The sequence below is a fragment of the Centroberyx affinis genome, unplaced genomic scaffold (genome assembly GCF_046629955.1).
Source record: "Centroberyx affinis isolate AG114_WGS23_722 - 3 ecotype Tasmania unplaced genomic scaffold, CSIRO-AGI_Caff_v1 ptg001114l_1, whole genome shotgun sequence".
In the NCBI taxonomy this organism is placed as follows: Eukaryota; Metazoa; Chordata; class Actinopteri; order Beryciformes; family Berycidae; genus Centroberyx; species Centroberyx affinis.
Window position 1 is genome coordinate 138,079 of NW_027279656.1, and position 24,451 is coordinate 162,529.

A 24,451-nucleotide genomic window follows, 5' to 3' on the forward strand; every position below is an offset into this window, starting at 1 on the left:
TACCATCACAACACCCCGGAAAGACGCCCGATCAACTACTGATACGAGCTGTCGGACGACCAGATGAATTTCTGACAATGCGCGTATCCACAACAACATCAACAGAACCACAGATAAGCTACAGAGATAAACAGCGAGTTAGCTAAGTCAAAACGTAGCTTACCTCCAGTTCTCTCTGCAAAATAGACAAGCTGTATACTTCACCCCGTCCCAGCCACCTGTGGATCCATACTTGTCGATGTCTCTTGTTTTTAGAAGTTTCAGTATGGCATAGATGATCAATGCTGCACGCTTCTGTTTTGACATATTTTATTTGTTTACATGGGACACTCTACTCAGGGCACAGCCATGTTGTTTTGAATGGAATCAAGCTTTATTGGAAATTGTCCATAGCCAGAACTGCCCGTTGGGGCCACTCACACGTACAGTGTGAGCATCCAGGTCATGGCTGACGATCAGTGTGAGCACAGTGTGAGCAGTGTGTTTGAGCCCAAAATGTTGGGCTTTGGCCGTGCACGATGCGAAATTCAATCATGCAGTGTGAGTTGTCATCAAACAACAAGTTTTATAAACTCACACAGTGTATGTCTCCCTTAGGATGGTGTCTTGGCAGCAAGCTTGCAGAAACCTATGAACATTTTTATGATGCAGCACCTTTTGTGGCATTTGAATTTGGTTCTGGAAAAGTAGCTCACACAGTGTAGCTGCTTCACCTCACACCCACAGGATCTGGTCCGGTCTATATTGTGGTTTAGAGAAACAGAGCGACCTATTGTACAAGTGTGTTCACCTCTCCATTACTGGGTTGTAAAGCTTTGCATAGATTTGCTGCTGATGTTGTAGATGGAGCTGGCAGACTTCAAGGGCAGGCCATTGTGCATGTGAATGAAGTGCACAGTCTCTGCTAGGTGCGTGAGCCACGCTTTTCAATAACCTGCGACCACAGTAGAATAAAATGCATTTCAAAAATGCTCTTTTCAATTTGCCAAATAAGTGTGCCATTTTGAAAACGGGGCTAATTAACCATTCTAAGAAAAGAGGTTTGGAAATTGCTGTTAATGCAGGGTCAGCTGTGCACTGTGCAGATGAGATGCTGTCTGGCAATTAGCCCAGCTCTGTTCATGAAGAGCATCTCCTTTCATGCTCAACCAGGGAGGAAATCAAAAGCCAAATTAGTAGTCAGATATGGATTTTTGCACTAACTTTGCATAGAAGCTGCATAGAAGAGTCACTGTCCCTTATAACTCCATAGGTGTCTGGTCTTCTGAGTGCTTAGCAGTGCAACTCATTATTATTGACAACTAGTCTCTCAGGTGGAAAGGACATATTATTATCAGCAATCATTTATAATTTCCCCATGTATTTGTCTCACTGCTTCCCTGCCTTTCCCTCTCCCTGGCTTTTTTTTGCTTTCGATACAGCAGCCTGAGAGAAACCTTCCATCCTTGACTTATGCATTCGTGCAGTGACTCACCCCCCCGATGATGTCACACCTTCTCAGTTGCCATGGCAGTCGTCATGGCAACCGGTGTCTAGGTTTCGGTAGCGGAGACGAGAGCGATTCTGACGAGGAAGCCAAAGGGGTTAATATCGATAGCTCGGTGTAATTATTTTCCCTATGGCATTTGGAGCGCTTACAGAGGCTCGGGCTGGAGGGGGAGTGCAGCATTTCAAATGTCCACTCCTCTCTTTATTCTTCCCACAATGGGAAGGCGCACTAGTGTTCAGCTCGGATATTTACTGTTCGGAGTCCTCCCAGTCGTGAAAAAACGGAGGTTGCAGTGTAATCCCAAACCAACAACTGCAGCGGATACTCCCATTGGGGAAGCACATGCAGTACTAATGCAAGAATGATGTTCAGATTAGTTTAGCTGACCTTTACACCTATGTTTTGGCAAAAGTCTTTATCATGGGTGAACAATATTTTTGTATTGCTGCATGTTATCCCCATTGGGAGTAGTAGGGATGAAGTGGAGGATGAACGCACCTTAACCCAGTTTACCCACCTTTTTAGACCGATATAAGTCTTTTGTACCTAAATTCATTATATACATCACAGTAACTCGTATTAGACTGATTATGTAAATGATGTTAATATAGATTCTTATGAGGAAAAAAGCATAACATTTGGGGTTTTTAAGTATAGTAAGTAGCAAGTATAATTGATTTTTGTTTATATTGTTGGTTGTTTGCCCTCAGATGATCACTGACTGGAGGTCACAGTTCACCCACCTTTTAATTTACCACAATATCACAATGAACATATGAAAAGTTTTGTGACAAAGTGACACTTTTATAAAATATTTGGCAGTGCAAAATTAAAACAAGCAAAATGGCCTCTGTATTTAGTGCTGTTTTAAATATCAAGAATGATGATTTTTTTTGTAAAGCAGTATAGATGCATATTGGAAACTCTTCTCTTATTCGCTCCCCCGCCTTTTGCCGTATCTCAGCCTTCACCTGCTAACCCATAAACCCTCAGGAGAGTCCTTCCTCCCTCTTACACTGCCATATATCACACCGGACAGGCAGCCATGACCCCCCCCCAAGCACCAAAACAATATCACACCGGCAGCCGAGACGAGGCCAGGCTGCCCTCTCCCATCTGTTTGAAAGTTACAGGGGCGTTTTCATCTCTGACCTTTCAAAAACACCCAACTTTTTTGCTCAGTTTTGAGGATGTTGTTATGACTTCCATGTCACTTGGGAATTGAGTTTTCAGAGTGCTGATTCAGAAGTACTGAAATGAATGTCAGTGTTGCAATATTTTCAGAATAAAACATATGTGGGGGGGAAAAAAAAGAAGAGAGTTCCTTGCTCCTGATCAGCAGCAGAGTGTGGGGGAAGGTGGTTGAAGGTCATTTTTTACATGTAAAGTCAGCCTTCACTAATTGGATGTGTATAGATAAAGATAGATAGCCCCGAGAGACAAAATATATGAAAATGCTATCTTTGGCTTGCACAAACACCCAGTCTATTAATATATCAACGTATGACGCAGTTATCACAATATACGCTGTGTCGCCCTTCCATACACATCCACATTTGGCAAAAAAGTAAAAATAACTCTAATGAACAATTACACTGAAACTAATAATCTTTTCTATGACCTCTGATATCGTATGTCCTCTACCCCCATGTACAACATGCAAGAAAGATGGATAGCTGCAAGATTTATGAGCTGTCTGCCTGTGTTATGATTATTTTGATTCCGTCAGTGTCAAAAAGTGCCTTATGGCTAGTCTTACACAGGCTATTTTTGAATCGGATACAGAGGGGGAATTCATATTGCAGTCTGTGTGTTCATTATATGAACAAAATCAATATTAATCGTTTGGATTTGGACAGATGTGTCTCTCATTTGAGCAAAAATAAGATTGCGTCAGAACGCAGCACTAAATGACTTGTTAAGATTTTTTTTGCAGTGTTGGACTAAATAAAAAAATAAGGTAACACTTTATAATAACCATCATTAATAAATGGTAAATTGATAGTTAATTAAACTTTAGTTAATAGTTATTTTACTGTTAACAAACAATCAACAATCATTAATAATGTTTACTAATTATTAGTAATGCTATAATTTATGTTATTTTATCATTCGCTTGTGTAATATAAAATCATTCGTTTATAAATTATATATTGTATCATAGCTTTTTACCCTTTTTACCGTCTCTTATCAGCTATGATACAATATATCATTTATAAACAAATTATTTTATATTACACAAACTAATGATAAAATAACATAAATTATAGCATTACTAATAATTAGTAAACATTATTAATGATCATTTCATTGTTTGTTAACAGTAAAATAACTATTAACTAAAGTTTAATTAACTATCAATTTACCATTTATTAATGATGGTTATTATAAAGTGTTACCAAAAATAATAAAATGTGGTGTGAAAATGAATTCTGCCTTCTTCCACAGGATCTCATTCATGCCCGCGAAGCTTGGACTGTGCCCGGGCGGGACGCCACTTCTGCCAGCCGGGCAGCTCGCACTGCGGCCCCTGTCTGCGCCCGCTGACGGAGAACTCACACGGCCGCTGTGTGGTGAGGAGACACGGCCCTCATTACGGTGAGTCCATTACACCGTTAAGACCGGAACATCGATACCGGGCCTTTTATTACAAATCGGATCTGGTCCAGTCAGCGTCATCCACCTCTGATAAGATGGATATGATGTTTGATTGATTACGTATTTATTGTAGAATTGATCAATACGACACTGGTTGTCTATGGGAAGACCTTAACCTGAACTGATTCCAATTAGACATTTTGATTAGATTCCACACAAGTATGAGATAATATGTTTTTTAATTATCGTTATCTCTTATTCAGCTATTCATGTGTCGATCACAGGTCGATTACATCAAAGAATGCATTGAAGTCCATCATGCTCAGTCTCAGCACCCTGGCAATAGACAACAAATATCGCTGTGACTCCAGAATAATAATGGGACACTAGCAATCAAGGGTGTGCATACGCCTCATTTAAAATATTGGATGTGATTGCAGTGCGCAGCTTAGACTATAATGTGCTTTCGGTATGTGTGAGTCATGTATTTTTTCTTTTTTACAAAACCATGATTCCCCAAGATTCCCAGTGGGCGTAATGCCACTTCCAACCTCCACGTCTAAAGTCGCATTAGCTCGGCCAGTGGCGTGTGAGAAAGATAACAGGCGACACTAATGGACTCAGTGAGTCCGCCTGCCTGTCCTCCTCTCCCAACGCTTTCGGATAAGTGTTAATGAACTGGTGGATGCGGGACGTATCGAGGGGGGCAGAGCTGCGGGACACTTCTCTGAAGAAATTACGCAACAAGACCCAGTGGAGAACAGTCATACATAAGAACACTGTAAACATGAACTGGTATAGGATCAGTTTGCAGATATATCAGGCCAATATTGGTGTTTTTATATTGGTTTTACTAAACGCTGGATCTGGTCTAGTCAGTGTGGTCCACCTCTGATATGATGGATATGATGCAGTTTGATTTCATATTTATTGTAGAATGGATCAATACTACAAGTATGCATGTTCATTATTATTATTAGTAGTAGTATCATCCTCCTAGGTTTCAGTGGCTTTTCCACCCTGACATGAATACAATTCTGGGGGAAACATTTAACACCTTTTGATTTTTTTTGGCATGAAAATGGTCAAATTTAAAGATATTGAATTAACTTTCAGACATGCAGCAGTGACTCAGAGACTGGATGAGACGGCTTTACTATAGCACTTAATCATCCTCCCGCTTTCCCTTTGGAGTCTCTGGAAACCAGGACTTACCTGTCTGGATGATGGACTGACTGGCTGACTGGCTGGCTGGCTGGCTGGCAACTGAACAGCCCACTGCAGAGGAGCAACTCCATATGTGTTCATATCTATTTGCTCATTAGACACTGTGATTCTCTTCTTTGTACCTCCTCCACTACACGACACTTCACGACATATGACTTGCACATCAGAGTAGAATAATGTGAAGCTATAGAGTGATATGATCTAGTTAACAGTCATAATGTCCAGCCACTAACAGCAAGATGACAAGGGTCAGATTGATATCAGTTTGCTGATATTGGACTTTTATTAAAAAATCAGATATGGTACAGCAAGTGTCATCCACCTCTGATATGATGGAAATGATACAGTTTGATTGACCCGGGCTTTTCCACCAGGACAAGAATACTGATTTGTTACACATGTATAAAATGGCTTTTTCTTTCCATTACTAAGTAAAGGCACAAGGTTCTATTCACTATGCTGGCATCTGATTTCCAAAATGCTGTAGGAATCTGTCTGTGAGCAATAAACTGTCTGTGAGCAATAAACTGTCTGTGAGCAATAAACCGGTGTTGCCTCACCTAGGTGACGCGACCACCGCCCTTCCTCTCTTCTCATCTCCACTTCCCCTCTCCTCTGTTACCGTGGTGACGCTTTCCATTCATGATTTTCAGGAAGCCCCCATCCCGCCCCTGTCTCTCTCTCTCTCTCTCTCTCTCTCTCTCTCCCCTTGCTGCGCTCCACCCACGCTCGGAGCAGTCCGGCATGACAGCAGAGCGCTGACCCATCCACCCACACACTGCACCACACACACACACACACACACACACACACACACACACACACATACCGCATCATTCACCCACTTACTCTAATAGTATCATACATCCACCCACTCTAACTAATATACTCCACACGTGCACACACAATGTGTACCACGCTCCCTGCACCTTCTGTTACCAAGACATGCACCCACCCACCCACACACACACACACACACACACACACACACACACACACACACTGCGTCACTCTCTCGCTCAGCTTCTCTCTCATGCCTTTGTGACTTCCTGCCACTCACCAGCGCTCAAACCTCCCAGGCTGCACGGCGCTCTGCACTGCACCACACTGGAGGCTTGAGCTCCACTTAGGGCCACAATGGCTGCATTCATATTTTCTGAATGCCACATGAGGGCAGCACTGCCTTTGGCATCTTTTCATCAACCAACTTGACCCTCAGCAGTATTCCCAAATGGGAGTAAAGGAGTACAGGACAAGTGACTCTCATTTCCCCCAGTCAGCAGCAGTGCCACAGTGCCGGTATCCATTTGCCTGTCTGACCCAGACTGATGATTTTTTTCCTTTCTTTTTTTGTAAAGGAGGATCATCATTTTGAGGGGCACTCTGACATTTAAAATGTTAAAGGAATACAATAATTTTCAGGAGATGGTCCTATTGGTCAACTTACCTGTTCAGTGATGAGAACAGAGACACCAAAATCATCTGTGTCCCCGGTAGTTCTTTGACTCCAGTGCTCCATGCTAACACTTTAGCATACTGATAGCTGGCTCCATGCTAACACTTTAGCATACACTATGTTGAGTGATAGTAGGCCTGTAGCATTTTCTTTAAAATGAGAACTTGTAGCAGCTCTAAAGCTAACTGGTAAGTCATTGTAAATTTGAACTAGCAGGGACTACTTTCCCTGTTTCCATAGGAAGTGAAGGTGGTGGGCGATGAGAGTGGATGAATACGTGATTGCTCACCTGAAATAGTTCCAAAAATAAACCTGGCTGCATCGGATATATTGAGTCCTTTTCATCAATTTCATTTTAAAATGTATGACTCTGTAGGTCATATAATAAGAAAACTACAGCTTTATATTAGTAAAAGGTCGTAATATAGGTTGAGTCATAATGTTAGTTGCCTAGTACTACTACTATTACTAATAATAGTCCTTGGCATACAAAATGATAACACTTTTATAGACTGGATCTTCCATTATATATTTTTTTCCCAGTGCAGTTTTCACTTGTTTTGAGAATTTATTTGAAACAAGCAACAATTCCTTTATTGAATGATGAACTTAAAGTATGATTTTTCTTTTCTATAATGTATTTATAGCATTTTGGAAACACACTATTCATATGCACCTTGAGTAAATTAGCTGATTCTGGTTTTGTGTTCCTCCAGGTAAGGGGGCCACTTACCCAGAGCTGGACGAGGAGATAGACTTCCTCTCCACCATCATCAGCGAACAGCGGGAGACCGAGGCCAGACTGCCAGGTACTGGATTAAGTAGTATGGAGTCTAGTATTGAGATTTCAAAATGTAGTTTTCTTAAAACTAGTGAAAAAATCAGCCAATCAGGTGAGATGATTTCACTTGTTTACAATCAACATAAACTTATTTAAAGAATTTTCTTTAAGTGACTTTATCTTGATAGGAGTGGTGCGATCTGCCTTATTTCAAGATATTGTCAGTTGTTTCAAGAAAATTTCTGAAACTACCTTATGTGTCTGAAAATACCTTTATGTGTCCCATTCAGTGAGATCAATATTCAATAGTCTGAAATTCTGTCTGATTGATTATTACTGTTTTTGTAGGGGTTATACACACCAGAGATGTAGTAGAGGGTAAACCCACCTAAATTCACTTTACCTACCTTTTTAGACTGATATTATCTTTATGACTGAAATTTATAATATACTTTTAAACTGAAAAAAGCATAAATCAATGCTTTTCTCAAATAGAATTTCAATTTTTGTTTACATACTTGCCAACCTTGAAAGTCCAGAAATAGGATGATTTACAAATCAAATTTTGTGTGTGTGTTCATGTGTTGTATTTCTAAACAATATAGAAAATGGGCAGATTTTGAAATTTGATCAAAAATATGGGAGAAAATCAGAAGAAATGAGACCCCAGGAGAACACAAGGAGGGGGGGCCATGAAATTGTGAGTCTCCTCGAGGAGGTTGGCAAGTGTGCAACTTTGTACCAGCAAGACTACGACCCTATTAATATAATCGGACTCTTTCATTTCCCATCTTAGCTCCACCCGCTCAGGATGTTCCCAAACCCAATCGAAGGAGCTTAACGTGCCTGGGCCCGCCCACAGAGCGTCTACCACAGAGCGGCCCACCAGTCCGAGCGCGTCGCCTACCAGCACGGCTCCGCCCCACCACCACAAACCACACCCCCGCTCTGCTCAGCGACCCCGTCATCGTCCCCTACCCCTCCAACGATCACGTTTTCATCGGTAAGTCCAGGAGTAGTAGTATTAGCATAGAGAATTCAGTTCAGTTCTAACTTTCCTGTCCCATAAGGAAAATGTGGATGCAGACAGGGTTACAATAAAACCTATTGCACCTATCGCATGCTTAGCTGTCCTGGTAGGGGTAGCCCTCACACACACTGTTGTTGTATTTCCTTTATTTCTTTATTCTTCTCCCCAAAACTTTGGACTTGCATAACTGCAACATATTTGAAGATACCAACTGCATTCATAATTGTGCAGCTACTTGCAGAGATGTGCGGAATCAATTATGACAGCGATGTTCCAGATGGTGGCACCTTAGCCGCGGTGTCAAAAGTTAAAAAAAAAAAAATCTAAATTCACAACAGACACAACATTATTTCATGTACAAATCCAGAATCCAACTGCAGTGGAAAGAATTGAATCCCCGTGTTTTTACTCTTGAGTTTAGCCACTCTCCACTCAGAGCAGCATCAACTCACACTGGCCCTCTAACAGTACATTCAGAGTACAAGCAACAAAGCTACAGCAAGCAATTCATTTTCAATGGGAGCCGTAATATGAATGTACCATATAAGTTCATCTTTTGTACAAGAATTAATTCGAATTTTTGCTTGGAGCTCACTGTATAACTTGAAGCCTTACACTAAGGAGCCGTAGATTGGGAAATGACGTAATCAATTCAGTAAAATGGCCTCCTCTGTCTGAACAGATTTTCGTACTGAATGGTTTCAAAATCTCGGGACCAACCTCAATTTACTGTGGGGGTCGCAAAGAACAGAACTAGTGTTTCTGCTGTCAATTAGTCCTGCCACACTGCATTAAGTATGATCAAGGCTGTTTCACCACGGAAACTCCAGGGCCTTGTTGGGCTGTTGCTGACACAGTGAATGGGACTTTATTCCGTTATTTCATCGCGTCACAACAAGACGGCAGGAGCTCCTCAGTCGTGCTCTACACCTTCTTTTTTTATCCTCTTTGCCTCAAACGTGTTTTTTTTTTAAACCTTCCAGCCGGCGATCATGTCTTCCTTTGCCACCTTTAGATTTGCACACCGTTCTCTCCCCCTGACCGTCTGCATGTATCTCTTCTCAGTCATGAGCAGCGTCTTCATCGTGGCGGGCTGTCGCTGGCTTTGGTCGTCGCCGGGTCTGCTGGGTCAAGTAAGTGTTTCCCTGTTTCTACAGCACTGTTGCTGTTGGTGAGATTCTGACTCAAGGTGCCATTTGCAGGTAAGCATCATCTTACTCGCTTGTAGGGTTAGACCGATGTATCAGTTTGCTGGTATATGGGATTGATATTGGCTTTTTTTTTTATTATCTGATATAGTCCATTAAGGTCTAATCCACCTCCGATATGATGCAGTTTGTTTGATTACTTATGTATTTTAAAAAATGATCAGTATTACCCTGATTGAAGCCATTAAACTGAATTGATTCTAATATGACATTTTGATTGGATTCAACAAGCATGCATGAGTATATTATTATTATTATGTCCATCTGTATCATGTATTATTATCATGTGTTATTATTGATCTCTAGTCCGCTGGGATTTGGTGTTAAATCAGCCGTAACAGCAGGTGTTTTTCGTTGGCTTGTGTGTTCATCCTGAGCTTGCCTGCCATGCCTCTAATCTCTGTTAAACACTTAGTGAATTCACTAGAATTTGCATGATTCTTTGAGACCTCTATTTATTTTTAGGCAAGGGTGACTTTGATACACAGCAACACCCTGCCTCACGCTGACACACTGTGGCATGTTCACATCTGGGAGCTGCTCAGTAGAAGTCTTCTACTGTTGGCCGCTGAGCAGCTACACTGGGGGCAGTAGAGGTTTTACAGTTGCGTCACAAATCTCGCACCACGTCTGGCTCCGACCTGGAGGTCCACTGGAGAACTGGCTGTGGGCAAATAATGAATATACAACAACCAGGCAAGAAAATGAGAGATACCTGGAGAAGATTGTTGTGGTGTGAGTGTAGGTCCATTTAGTAATGTTATAAGTAAAAGTAAATAGTCTGATATGGTCGATGTTTCCAAGTTTAGGTTACTGTGACACAGTAAACTGTCTCATAGAGCTGCAACGATTAATCGATTAGTTGTCAACTATTGAATTAATCGCCAACTATTTTGATAATCGATTAATTGGTTTGAGGATTCCAGCTTCTTAAATGTGAATATTTTCTGGTTTCTTTACTCCTCTATGACAGTAAACTGAATATCTTTGGGTTGTGGACAAAACAAGACATTTGAGGACATCATCTTGGGCTTCGGGAAACACTGATCGACATTTTTCACCGTTTTCTGACATTTTATAGACCAAACAACTAATCGATTAATCGAGAAAATAATCGACAGATTAATCGACAATGAAAATAATCGTTAGTTGCAGCCGTACTGTCTTATACTTAGCCCTAGCCTCTCTGGTCCTAGTCTGTATTTGAAAGCACTACAAATTTTTGGTTTTTGCCTTTGTTTCACCAGCAGGCTAATTTAGCAAAGCAACTAACATTAAAAATGTTAACATGCAACTATTAGCCATTGCTAAAGCTAGCTTCTACCAGCTATATTAGCTAGTGTACAAATCAGATGTGTTTACAACAAGACAGTGATGGTTAGCTGACCAGATACTGTGGTTGGATACTGACTAACATTATCATTGGCATTATTACACAAAATCAATCAAATTTATCAGTGGCAAAATTCCAGTCAAAAACAGATATTAACCATAGTCTATTGAATTCCACTGAGACGGCCAAGTTGTACATTTAGGAACACACTCAGCTGTTTACAGCCACTGTCGCCCAAGAGCTGTGGACCTCCAATACGGCCGCCAGAGGGTGTGTTACGTCACCTGAAAGCCCTCTATTGGGGATTAAGTCTCTGCTCAAGAGTGTTGACAGGACACTGGACTAAAACACAGCTCTTCTTTTTGGCGTTACAGATTGCAGAAGGGTGTTCGTCTCACTCAGAAGGTGGACTACCCTGCATACGGACTGATGAGAGCCCACTCCTTTGACAATAATGTGGTGAGTCGAAACTGCTCATAGTGGGGAAAAAACACTATAAATGTTCACTGTGTGGCTCAACCAAAACCAAGGAAAAACATGCTAGCAGGATGCACATTGTCTCCGTCTTGTAGCTTCCCACCCAAACCACATTTTCACTATTAAATCATGCAAATCTTGACATCTATTTCGTTTTTTTTCTCAGCCTGTCATGCTGATACTGGTTCTGGCTTTTACATATTTGGCTATCTCTGCTGTCAACAGGCTCTAAAAGGTCACTGTATCCAGCATACAGTGTTAGGCTCATTACTCAAAAAAGTAATATATTGCTCATAAATAGTTACTCATTTCAAAAGTTAACTCCCTGAGAGCAGTAATTTGTTATATCACACTACTTGTTATATTAGCATATAATTAGAGTAATTATGAGGAAAATGAATATTGTAGTTTTGGAAATAGTAATTTGTTACACTACTCGTTACTGTGAAAACCCAGCAAACAGTTTGATGTTGGATAGATATTATATATAGACAGTGTTTTTAGCACCAAATTTAGCACTGAAATGAAATCGTCCTTAGTCGTCTATAGCTGCTACCTGCATCATTTTGAGAAATCCGGACCTAAATATCTCCCTGATATCAGTTCAAACCAAAGCTTTCCAAAGCTGTATTATTATTATTATTATTATTATACCTTTTTACCGTGGCAGTATATACGGTGAAAACTTGTGTGCTCGTTTGTGTTGACATTGAACTAGGCCGCCTCGTACGAACACGTGCCGCACAGCGAATGTCAACTAAACTGTGTCACCGGATGCACCGTTCATGTTCTCATGCCCCCCCCCCCCCAATCTCCCCTCTTAACCTGTGTGTTCCAGCCGGGGGACAAGAAGCTGGCCCACAGTGCCCAGATGTACCACTACCAGCACCAGAAGCAGCAAATGTTGTCCCTGGAGAAGTGAGTCACCTTTCTAAGCCCCAGACACGCTGATCTTTCCCGGGCATGTGTCACTTTGTCTGCTGCCCATCCCCCCCACCCCACCCCCCCGCCGCCCTCTCCGCCTCGTTGGATTAGCCTTGTCCTCGCTGAATATTTCATGACTCTGCGTGTTCCTTCTCCAGACACAGGGACGAGCCAAAGGTCCCTGACTCAGGGGCGACGTCAGACGAGGAGAACGAAGACGGGGATTTCACGGTGTACGAGTGTCCTGGATTGGCACCGGTGAGTAATTGCTGCAATAAGCTAGGGTGAGGCCGATATATGGGGCCTGATATTGGCTTTTTATTAAATCAATGAATGTGGTGTAGTCAGTGTGGTCCCCCTCTCATATGATGGATATGATGCAGTTTGATTGATTACATATTTATAGTAGAACTGATCAATACACTGGTTGTCTGTGGGAAGACCTTAACCTGAATTGATTCTAAGAGGACATTTTGATCAGCTTCCACACAAGTATTCATGACAATGTATTATTATTAGTATTAGTATTACAGTTTGTCTCAGTCGCTTAGATGCATTTTCCCAAAAGCTAACCTCATTCTCAACTCTTAAGTGCAATTCCCAAAACAGTAAAAGTGGGTCTCACAGTACTATGCCACCCATGCAAAAGACCCTAAAACACTCAAAAGCATTAACCACAAGTCAACACAGTCACTCAAGTCACTACAACACTGTCACATTACATAAACACTGACACAAAAAATGCTAAGTACTCCCATCAAAACAGGACAGACTGTGTAGCCTATATACAGTGCCGTGAACAGTGAGTGTGTACACCCCTTGAGTATTTGCACAATTTGTTGTGCTACAAAATGATTCAAATGAAATTATTAGATTTTTTTTGTCTGAGGCCTATACAATATTTTCTATTACAATAAAGTAATGAGAAAATTCTGTATATTTTTTGACAATATTTGATCAACATTTCATACCTTATGCTACTCAGACCTCATATTCAGGTTGGAGCTATAGGTTTTGAACATTATTTGCCATTCAAAATTTTTAGTAATTCTGCCTTTTTAGTTAACAAAAGCTGACAACAGGTCTCAATGGAATCTCAGTGGATTTCAGGGTGTAAAACGGATTCAATCTCAGAAGAAAATCAATTCTCAAGCTCCCCTCACTATATCCGAAAATACATACAGGTGCACTTTCACTTTCATCTTCTCACTTATTAGGGAAGTGACTCACTGGAATCACACCTGACACTGGCCTTTTTTGTACAAATGCAATGCTTGTTGTACAGTAGGATTTTGCATGCAATGATTTACGCCAGTGATTCTCAACCTTTTTCATATCAAGGACCCCTAATTGAATCCACAGACCCCCATTTGATGAGATTTTGTCTGTCAGACCCAAATCTGAGAATATTTGTATTGTTAGATATGATTTTGTCCAGAATTCAATGACTATCTGTATTGTAGGTAACAGAGATAACAGTGAAACTATAATCAAAACAGATATTCTACATTCTTTAATTGTGTTAACTTCTTGTAAATGAAATAATGCTGAAGTTTAACCATTCATCAATTTGCTGGGGACCCCCTGGAACCCTCTCAAGGACCCCTGGTGGTCCCCGGACCCCACGTTGAGAACCACTGATTTACGCAGTGAGCAGCTGTGTCAGTGCGAGTGTGAAATGTCCATACCCGACTGATAAAAGTACAATCTGTTTAAACCAGCATGTCATAGTCAAATGAGATGACAGTTGCGTTTAGTGTTGTGCAAAATGACATTTAGTGTGAACACAATGAGAGTTGAAATAGTACCGTGGCCAGTTGCATTAATGTTGTGGGGTTTTGAGAATGAGGTTACGGTTTCGAGAAATGCATCCAAGCGATTTAGAAAAACTACAGTATGAGTATGAGTATCAGTATCGGTATTAGTAGCCGGGGTTTCAGTGGAGAGTTTTAGCGTCTCATGGATTTTCCACCCAGACGAGAACAGAATAAAAATTTTTGTCAAACTTCAAGGTATTGAATCTCAGCAATCGTCAGCCTTCAAAATCTCACATCAGTCAAATATCCACCACTTAGAGAAATACGGAATAGAAAAAAAAATATTAGTGGAATGAAAATGAAACACATTATCGGCTACTATTGAAGTATGAGTCATCTTATGAACCTTGCTCAGAAAGTTTGTGTTTCTGAGAATGGAATCATCTGTGTTTTTGAAATATTGACTCAATATTCATGAAATCCAGCAAGCAAATGTTTTTCGTTGAAGATGAACTGCACTATAGTAAAGCCGTCAGTAAAAGAAAACCATATACTGACTTTCAATATGTGAAGAGTTTTATTCCAAAATAAGAAAATGTGACACCCCACCCCCCCACCCCTGATAAAATGATTGCTGGCAAGAAGATAAAACACTATTGAAAATGATGTATTTGTTATCTTTACCCTTTTACTTACAAAATAGTGACATTTTAGAGAATGGAATCATCTGTTTTTTGGAATGAGGCCCTTCATGTTTCCCTAAACCAGTCAATAACATGATTGAATACACATTGTTTCTAGAATGGCATCAATAAGGTGGTACCCAGCATCTGCATCTACTATCATATAGTCAAGTCGTATATAATCAACTCCATATTTTCTGTATACTGTAGTTACATATTTAAACCTATTTATACTTAGTTTATACCAGTTTATACCACTTTTTATATTACTTTCTCTCACTTTTTTGTTCAAAACACTCAGTATTCAGCGCAACATTCTCTACATCTGCATATATTTCTGTTTTATAATATAATTTTGTGTTATGCACAATGTGACCCATGCAAGCCGTCTACCAAATCCAATCCCTTGTATGCGCAAACTTACTTAGCCAGTGAAGCTGATTGTTTCTGATGATGCACTACGTTACCCAGAATTCTCTCTCTCTCTCCGTCCGTGTTCAGACAGGGGAAATGGAGGTGAAGAACCCGCTGTTCGACGACTCCACCCTCTACCTTCAGAGGTTCCACAAGTAACCCGGACTTTCTGGATGTTTTACACACCGAACGCGGCACTCGCGCGTGTACAAAGAGATGAATTGAGACACACACACACACACACACACACAGACAGAGTCCACATACACACTTCAGGTTTGTCCAGCCCTTTTAATGGATGTGATGGAGGATCTGAGGTAAATGAAGGAGGAATGAGGCGTTCGTGGACATTAAAGGGCGTTGTTGACTCGAAGCAGCACAGGACTGTTTTCTCCTTAAAGACGGGACTGAACCTGGGACCAACGTCTCCCATTCTGCAGCCACTTTGTTTACTTTTATGTGTTCTCTCTTTTTCCTACTTTTGCTGACTGCTTTCTCTAACAACATTCAGCCAATATCAAGTAGAACTCCTAAATGACAGACTACTGTCAGGTTAAAGTAGCAGACGCACTTAGTGTGATTGAATATAATATATATTGACAATAATGTCCTGTGTCGATGGGTAGAACAGACTGTGACACATGGGACAGGACATCGTAGGGAATAGTGCAATTTGTTTTGGATGCCAATGAAGCTAGAAGTATTTCTGCCAATTCACTGATGGATAGATATAGATCTCCATATCTAATGATCCAACTCGTTGACCGGAGTAAATATCTCTTAGTTCCCACGAGCAGCTTCGGTTTTATTTTTGGTCTTTTTTTAAAAACAGATGTGATTTTAATGTTTCATGGACACACCCACATGCAGCACCGTGATCCGTGACAGTATGTTATGTAGCCTTTGTGTTCTCAGTCTAGTTCCTCTATGCATGAATTGATGACGCTGTGTTATGAAAACTGGGAGTCAATATGCATTTACAGTTCTTACAAGTTTCTTGTGCAAACTTGCTAACTCTATATAGAAATAACTTGAATGATTTCAAAGGAATTTGAAACTTCTTTACCTAGAACTCTGAACCAGAGCGACCCCATCTTGTACATACGGTACCTGACTAACATGGCTTGTCCCCATGGTTTGTGATCTTCTGTATATAGCTGCTAACGTGTACAGGGAAGAAATGTTACCTCTCACTTACCAGTGTGTTTGTACACATGTTCCTCTAGATTTCCGAGTGCCGTGTCAAATATTGAACCGTCGTTTTGTTTTCCTCGTGTTGACTGTATCTGCAGGGTTCCTACACACGTCTGGGAAATGAATTTGACCATTTCCAGGTTTTGAGAACACATTGTAGACCCTCTGTCGTTTCACATATTGCGATATTTGTCGTCGTGTATAATAATCTTAAATTGTAGGGCGATACAGCTTCATTGCCCTGCCGTTATGATCATACATCACATTGAACACCCAGGAAAATCCAGTCAAGAAATGAAAACTTCTAGATTTTCGGTACGGAGAATGTGTAGGAACCCTGTATTTAAAAGTGGCCTATTGTCGTCTCTCAGGAAAGCTGCTTCTTGTGGCTCCTCTACTAAACCTACTCCCACTGTTTCAGCCTCTCAGCTCTCCTTACACTGAAGGAGGACGTTCTACTGTACTTGACCTGCACAGATACATAGATACATGAGTGTAATTATTTAAAAGCATATATCTACAGCAGATACCAGGGAGTATTGTCATTGGAGGAGATCTTCAACTGTGTTGTAAAGACTGTTTTTCAAACCTATCGAGCCTGCGGGACAAAATGAACGAGAACAACATCCGCTGTAGCGAGCTGTTTGGATTTATTGGTCGAAGGGATGAGAAAAAAAAATATCAAGTTCTCCTCTCGTTTGCCTTTTTCTTAAATCTCACGCAGCTCCGCTTTCCCTTCTCCGATGCTGAGAGCGTAACAAAAAGCGAGGGATGAAAGTGGTCATCGCCGTTCTTTTGGTCATTCTTTCTCTAATGAATGTGTCTTGTGAAGGATCTCTAGAACAAGTTACTACCTAGGCTAGCTACCTTTGATACAGACTGTTTTCAGACTAAAACATTAAACATTATGAGTTGTATTCACTCGGGATGAGAGGAACTTCTTTACCACTACTAAGATTGTTTGGCATGCATGTGGATATACCAGAGCTGGAAATGAAAGAAATAAATATTTATATAATCTGAAGTGAGCTGTCTGTGTTTTCTGAAAATCACCACAGGAATAGTTCCAATTTTGGGGAATGTGGGAATCATTTTAGTCCATCCATCATCCCCTTTAACTTCCACTGTAGCATTGCTGACAAATCATCATAAGATATAAGATAAGATATCACTTTATTAATAAATTGGCAGAAGTACCAAGGAAAAAATAAGTACAGAAGATAAGAAAAGGTAATAAGATAAAAAAAAAAATAAAGGCAATGTACATAATAAAAGACTATATATACAATGCAAATAAATGCAAATAATACTAATAAATGTGTATACAGTGTATATATATGTATATACTGTATATATACATAATCAATGGTCAGGAGTTCAGTTGTTAGTTCTGGTCGCTGATGTTGAACAGTCCGATCATAGGAGTCATCTTAAGACATTTGCTTACAAAATAATATTTTTGAGGATAGAATCACCTATGTTTTTTTTGGTAAATATTTAGCATTATTATATACTAAATGAAATGGAGACTATTTTGCAGCAAATTCTTTCACATATGCTTACTGCAGTAAGTGCTTTTGGAATGAAACCCTTCCATTTCTGCTTCAGAAATCTCAAAACAAAAACACTGCTGCAAGCTGCGGTTCAACGGGCCGAATCGACTTCCAGTTCACAGTGAGTCAGTCATGCCTTCAGTGTCCTGAGAGATGAAAGAAAGCAGATTTCTTTTCATTCTGAGCTGAAGAAGGGCATCCGGTGGCAGCAGCTGGTAGTGCCGGGCTGAGGTGGGATCCGGTGGCAGTTCCTTGAGTCGACAGTCATGGGATTCAAGTCTCAAACGTGGCACAAGAAAATAAGGTCAGTTCTGAAATCATACTAAAATCCAAGTCAAAGCCGAGTCAAAAACAAATGAGATCAAGACAAGTTTAGTTCTAAGCTTCAAATATTTTACTCTTCCCCTTCTGCAACTGTATCCATGAGAGCACAACACAAAATTCTAGCAATCAGACAGTATTAGATCGTAATGTTTATGATAATACACATTCATGTCTTTTCAAGTTATCATATCAAATCAAAGTCAGTATCTTAAAGGGGCAATAAGAAAGTCAGCCCATAGCACAGAACAGGGGTGCTGGGACAATCTCTGCTGCTCTTGTTGCAATTCCTACTGGTTGCCAATAGAGGTTGACAAACCATATAGATTACTCAATGCCCCGTTAAGTAATCTCTGTGAGTCAACCTTTGTCTCTAGTCCAGTGATTCTCAATGTGGGGTCCGGGGACCGCAAGAGGTCCTTAAGGGGGTTCCAGGGGTCCCCAGAAAAATGATGAATTGTTAAACTTAAGCATTATTTAATTAACATGAAGTTAACACAATTAGAGAATGTAGAAGAATGACTGTTTTGATCATAGTTTCTCTGTTATCTCTCTACCTACAATACAGATAGTCATGGAATTCTGGACAAAATCATATCTAACAGTAAAAATATTCTCAGATTTGGGTCCGAGAGACAAAATCTCATCAAATGGGGGTCCGTGGCCCTAATGTGGACTAAATTAGGGGTCCTTGATATGAAAAAGGTTGAGAATCACTGCTCTAGTCAAAATGATGACTTCAGACAGACACTCAGTCCGAGTCATATGACTCGAGTCACGATTTTTATTGCCTATCTTGCCTATGTGGATCCTCTCTGAGAGGTAGCACATTATTGTCAGTTGTCAATACATGTATCTGAATGTGAGCTTGTGAGCAATCATTATCTACAATTTTAGGTGTTAAGCTGACACCTGTACAGTCCCTTAAATGCATCTATTGCTGATACACATCTACATTTTAGACCTTAATATTTCAACAGGACAAAGCTGATGACATATTCGTTCAGCCACCTATCCAGTATTTTATTATAATAATTCCTTACATAAACATAATTCTGTCAGATGTTTTACAGCTCCATCTATCTGGTACCTTGTTGTCACCCAGAGGAACCTGCCACTGCGGTAAGAACAACCGATAAATGCTTTTTTTATGGTTAGACACAGTACCCACTTCCGTTTTTTCGCAATACAGGGTCATACAGGGTCCAACCAGTTGTGATTTGTTTTTGTGAGAGACAGAAAATCCTGCAGCAAATTACAGAAGTATGGTATTTCAAATTTGTATGTGGAAATTCAGCAGTCCTAACCAAGACATTTTAGTGGTCCCACACACAGAAAGATAAAGGTGCGAACTGGAACCGGAAATGGTTCTTCGGAGGGATGCCTTAGAAGAACCGTTTCTTCCACAAAGAACCATTCAAGAACCTTTTAATACCATACCATACCTTACCATACCATATATGATTCTTTGGGATGTTCTTAATTCTTAGTTACTGGATGGTGGGTGATGGCATAAATGTGGAAAATAACCAAACCCCTCCATAGTATATATTGTGCAATTGCAAATGAGGTTATACAAGGGCAGATAAACAAAAACACAATGCAGGTGTCTAAGCAAAGGAGTGCAGAAATGGTTCTTTAAAGGATACGGCTGGTGTTTTTAAATACATTTCTTACCGTCAACAAATCCTATGAAAATAACAAAATCAACAATGCGTTTGCTCTACTCCCATTACTTTCCGACTTCCCACGTACCGTTTTTAGCCGTCAACCGGGAAGTCATTGAAATATGCTGCCAGAGCAGTGGAATGGCTCTTTGACGTATTTTTAATCGGGTTTTTTTTATACAATGGAGTTCTATGGCTGCTGGGACATGGCTTTATTGGGCATCGGCTACATGGACGAGACTTGTTAGCAAAACAAATTCATTGCTGATTTTGTTATTTTCATAGGATTTGTTGACGGTAAGAAATGCAAGAAAAAACATCAGCCTTATCCTTTAAAGAACTTTGGAACCTTGGTATGTTTCTGTGTGCAATGTACGAAGAGATAAACAGCTGATTCCTATCTGTTTACCCAACCCTCCAGGTCATGGTACACCTTGTTAGGTGACAATCTGCCGTAGTTGACACAGATTTGGCACAGCCGTTCCCTCCAGTCCGTATAGGTCTTGATGCTGTGAGTGCGGTGCCACTTGAAGTACGCCTCGTAGGCCTGCCTGTCGGAAGCCAGACCCTTGAGATAGGCGGCCAGATCTGCCGTGCTGCGGAAATCCTTCTCGTGGATGAAGGAACCGGGGGGGGCCAGTGCCTCGTAGGTGGCCCTGCTGGGGCCTAGAACCACCGGCACCGACCCTGCTCGGAAAGCGTTCCTCCATAGCTTCTCGCTGATGTAGTCCGTCGCCTCTGAGTTCTCGAACGCCAGGTAAAAAAGACAGCGTCCGATGGTGGGCAACAGCTTCGTGCTCGACAGAGGTCTCTTGTTCCAGCGACCGTACACCTCTATCGAGAGATACTTCTTTAGCCTTTGGTAAACGGCAGCCCTCGCCTGATTGGACTGGTACTTGCTGACCACCCAGCTGGCGAGGCAAGAACGATTTCGAGGGACCACGTAGTTGGGAGTGCCATTTCCTCGCACGGTCTTTCCGTAAGGGATGAATATGTCGGCGTCCCGTCTGTAACTCATAGTCCAGTTGAAGAAGCCGTTGTAATGGGTGAGGTTTCTGTTATTGACGGGAGGCTCCATTGACAGCCATACCCAGCGCTGGGAGGCCGGGCGAGCCAGGCCAGCCAGGCGCAAGGGTAGCGAGGAATCGGCCGTTTGCAGCTCCTGGTGGTGGAAGACCACGACGTCGGCTGCGGCGAAGGTGGAGGTGTTGTCGCTGAGGAAACAGCGGCTGATGTTGTACATCTCCAGGCATTTGTCTCCGTCGAGGCTGTAGGAGCGACCGAACGGCCAGCGCCACAGGAGGATGGTGATGTTCTTCCGGGGAGCGTGTGGGTAACGCCTCATCAAGTCAAACCCGCGGTCCAACAAGCAGCGATGGAGCAGGTATGAGGACAGGCTGAGGAAGAAGATGATGACGAGTCTAAACGCAGAGGTTTTCATCGGTGCCGGGAGGTATTCCAGGCCGGACGGACAGAGGTCATGGGTACGCAGCTCCTGCATGGGAAGTTGCATGTTAAAGTGGGAAAATCTCCGCTTTCACAAGTAACTTAATGTCATAAAGCGTGAATTAGACCTCTCCGTCAACGACGCCGGGTGGGGTGTACGGCGGTGAAAGCATTTATGGTTTCACGTTGGTGATCGTGCAGTACTCCACCGAAACACTGGACGGCAGTAGTGTGCTTTGCATGGAAGTAATAACAGAAGAAGAAGTAGTGTTTACGTTCTCTGAAACTCTGTTCTGGGATATTTCTCACCATGAATTCAGTGACATCTGGTAGTCTTTATAGTTTGGGGATGAAGTGTTCTACAAATCAATATATTTGCAGCTCTCCTCAACGTGTAAAAATGGATCGAGAGTGTTTTTGGTACATGACACCACACACACAGCTTTGAATGGACCCCAAGACACAAAATAAAAAGTGTAGAATATGGGACCTTTAAATTCAAGGTTTTTTTTCTTGAGACAAATTCATTGCCTCTTATCATTCCAATTCAGCTTGTTTCAGCATTTTAGTGGAAACAGGTTGCAGTGTCTTGAAACAAGTGGAATGACCTTCCTTATTTTCCAATACTGAAGGTTAACTTTAATTGTAAAGGAGCTACAGTCTGTCTGAACATTCATGAAAGCTATATTGCTGTCTATATTGTCCTTTAAGTGTGGTAAAAGTACTGCTTGTACTTGATCTTTTGAGGTCAGAATTTCATCATCTGTATTGCAAATCACAGCAACACTCTCACTGTTCAGTAGCAAAATTCATATCAAAAAGGATGAAACAAGAAAATGCCTTGATTCATAAAACTGAACTAAAATGTCTTTTCATCTTTAGTAAAAATGAAAGTATCACCACAAGGGGGAAAAACAGTGTCATCATTGTATTTTCATGGAACTTAGGGCGGTTTTCACACCTGGTTCGCACCTGAAGTGAGAATGATACATCGTTTCGTTTTTCAGCTGGTTTGGTTCGCTTTCACAAAGCCAAAAATCAAACGGTCCAGATAGGGTTGCCACCCCTCCCGGATTGGCCAGGAGACTCCGGTAATTAGCCTCAGTCTCCCGGGATGGAAAAAAATCAATTCTCAGAGATTTTGTGACGGCTGAAATTATAAGAATGTGTGTGTGAGTTGGGTACGTTGTGCGTCGTGTGCGTCTACTGCGTCGGATGAAGGTTATTTTCATGACTTTTTGCTGGGCTGTGCTTTTTACATATTTACTGTGTTGGTTTTCTACGTATTTAGCAACTGGCAATGTGTGATGACGGTTAACGGGACATGCACGTTGCGCATTTGGCATTGCGTAATGGTGAGAGGGGGACCGTTTTTGGCATTTGGCATCGCGTAATGATGAGAGGGACAGAGTTTTTGGCATTTGGCATCGCGTAATGGTGACAGCATATGGCACACGTCAGGAATGACGTAAAATGCGAATTTCCATAGTAGATAGTAGAGCTGATTGATGCTGTGTGTCATTGTATGGCAATAATAATGGGGCATCATATTATTATTAGTTTTTTGTTTGTCTAACCGCCCCCCAAATAAAAAAAAAATCTCCGGTAAATTGGCTCCGGTAATTTGGTAAACATACAACAAAACCCTCGCAACTTCTGCCTATACTATGTCTTATATCATGGAGACTCTAGAGGATTACGCATATGACCGGCTGTCAAGAATAAAATAATAATAAATAATTTAATAATACGGACATTTAGAGGAAAACGCTGCAATCAGACAGTCTTATCACAGAAGAAGGCTGGCTCTCATGAGATCCTACATTACATTACATACAGCATTTGCCATACTGGACGAGTGAGGTAAATTGGCCCAGTCCAAACTATAGAGCTGACGAGTGCAATCATGCAAAAATCCCAAAAAGTTGATCCATGCAAACGCTAGTTTCACCAGTCACCAAAATAGGATGTGAAGATGTAGTTTTTAACCAATAACATTCAGATTAAATGGTTCACTTCCTGAGATTGGTTACATCACTCTGAGGCTACAAACTATAATTAGTTCCATATGCTATAATTTGATATTAACTCAAAAAGGTGTGTCAACTCTATTTTACAAGCACAAAGTGAGAACTGAGTTTGGTTGGCACTTACCTGACATGTCATCAGGCTGTCTGCTCTGTAAAAGTCCTTTAATAAAACACAAGGCTTTTTCTCAACACATCCTAGTGGCTATAGGAAATCCTCCCCCCCCCCCCATTTCACACACACACACACACACACACACACTCATTTCTTGCTTGTCACTTCAGATACACACCCCGCCTCTTGGACTGTGGGTGTGACAGTGTGGGGCAGTTAGTGTACATGGTATAGTCGCATCAGCTGTGTTGGTGCACCATAGAAATATATAATAATGTAGTGGGAAATATAAAGGTGGGTAAAACCCACCAACCACCAATAACACAAAACAAAACCAAATTACGTATATATATTTTTTTGGTAAAGCATTCATTTTTTTCCCCCCCTCAAAAAAACGGTTACATGTTACAAATGGTTACATGCATTTCTCAATTTTTACTTCACTGTTTCAACAATCTTCACACAGATTGCACAGCAGCACTCTATGTGGGTCAAACTGTGAATGATTCATTCAGTCATTCATTGCTTTCAATTTTCAAAACTCTTCAATTCATTTCTCACTCAAACCCCCAGCAAAACTGTATGCAGCCTCTCTACAGCCCGTTTTGCAAAATTGCAATTTGTTTAAATACTCTTTTCAAATTAAATTAAATTCAAAACTGAACATCCAAAATTTAAGTGGGCAACAGTTTGCTAAATCTCAAATACTATATTGAAATATATTAAATATGTTCAAAATCTTAAAACAAAA

At 41.0% G+C, this 24,451-nt stretch overlaps 2 protein-coding genes across 2 annotated transcripts; one reads left to right on the forward strand and one right to left on the reverse strand.

Moving 5' to 3' along the window:
- Positions 1–444: 444 nt before the first annotated feature.
- On the forward strand, positions 445–15,536 carry LOC139647813 (neural proliferation differentiation and control protein 1-like). Its single transcript, XM_071523785.1, is given in 12 exon segments — positions 445–511; positions 3,938–4,087; positions 5,747–5,758; positions 7,487–7,579; positions 8,348–8,367; positions 8,370–8,471; positions 8,473–8,554; positions 9,647–9,692; positions 11,476–11,581; positions 12,438–12,517; positions 12,682–12,781; positions 15,465–15,536. Coding segments are annotated over 12 exon segments (930 nt in total).
- A 2,226-nt stretch (positions 15,537–17,762) lies between these two features.
- Positions 17,763–23,749, reverse strand: LOC139647816 (alpha-(1,3)-fucosyltransferase 7). The gene is made up of 2 exons (XM_071523789.1): positions 23,713–23,749; positions 17,763–21,607 (listed from the first exon to the last, which is right to left on the reverse strand). Exons 1-2 carry the CDS (start codon positions 23,722–23,724, stop codon positions 20,510–20,512), a joined length of 1,110 nt encoding a protein of 369 aa, XP_071379890.1. The 5' UTR covers positions 23,725–23,749; the 3' UTR covers positions 17,763–20,509.
- Positions 23,750–24,451: the final 702 nt, after the last annotated feature.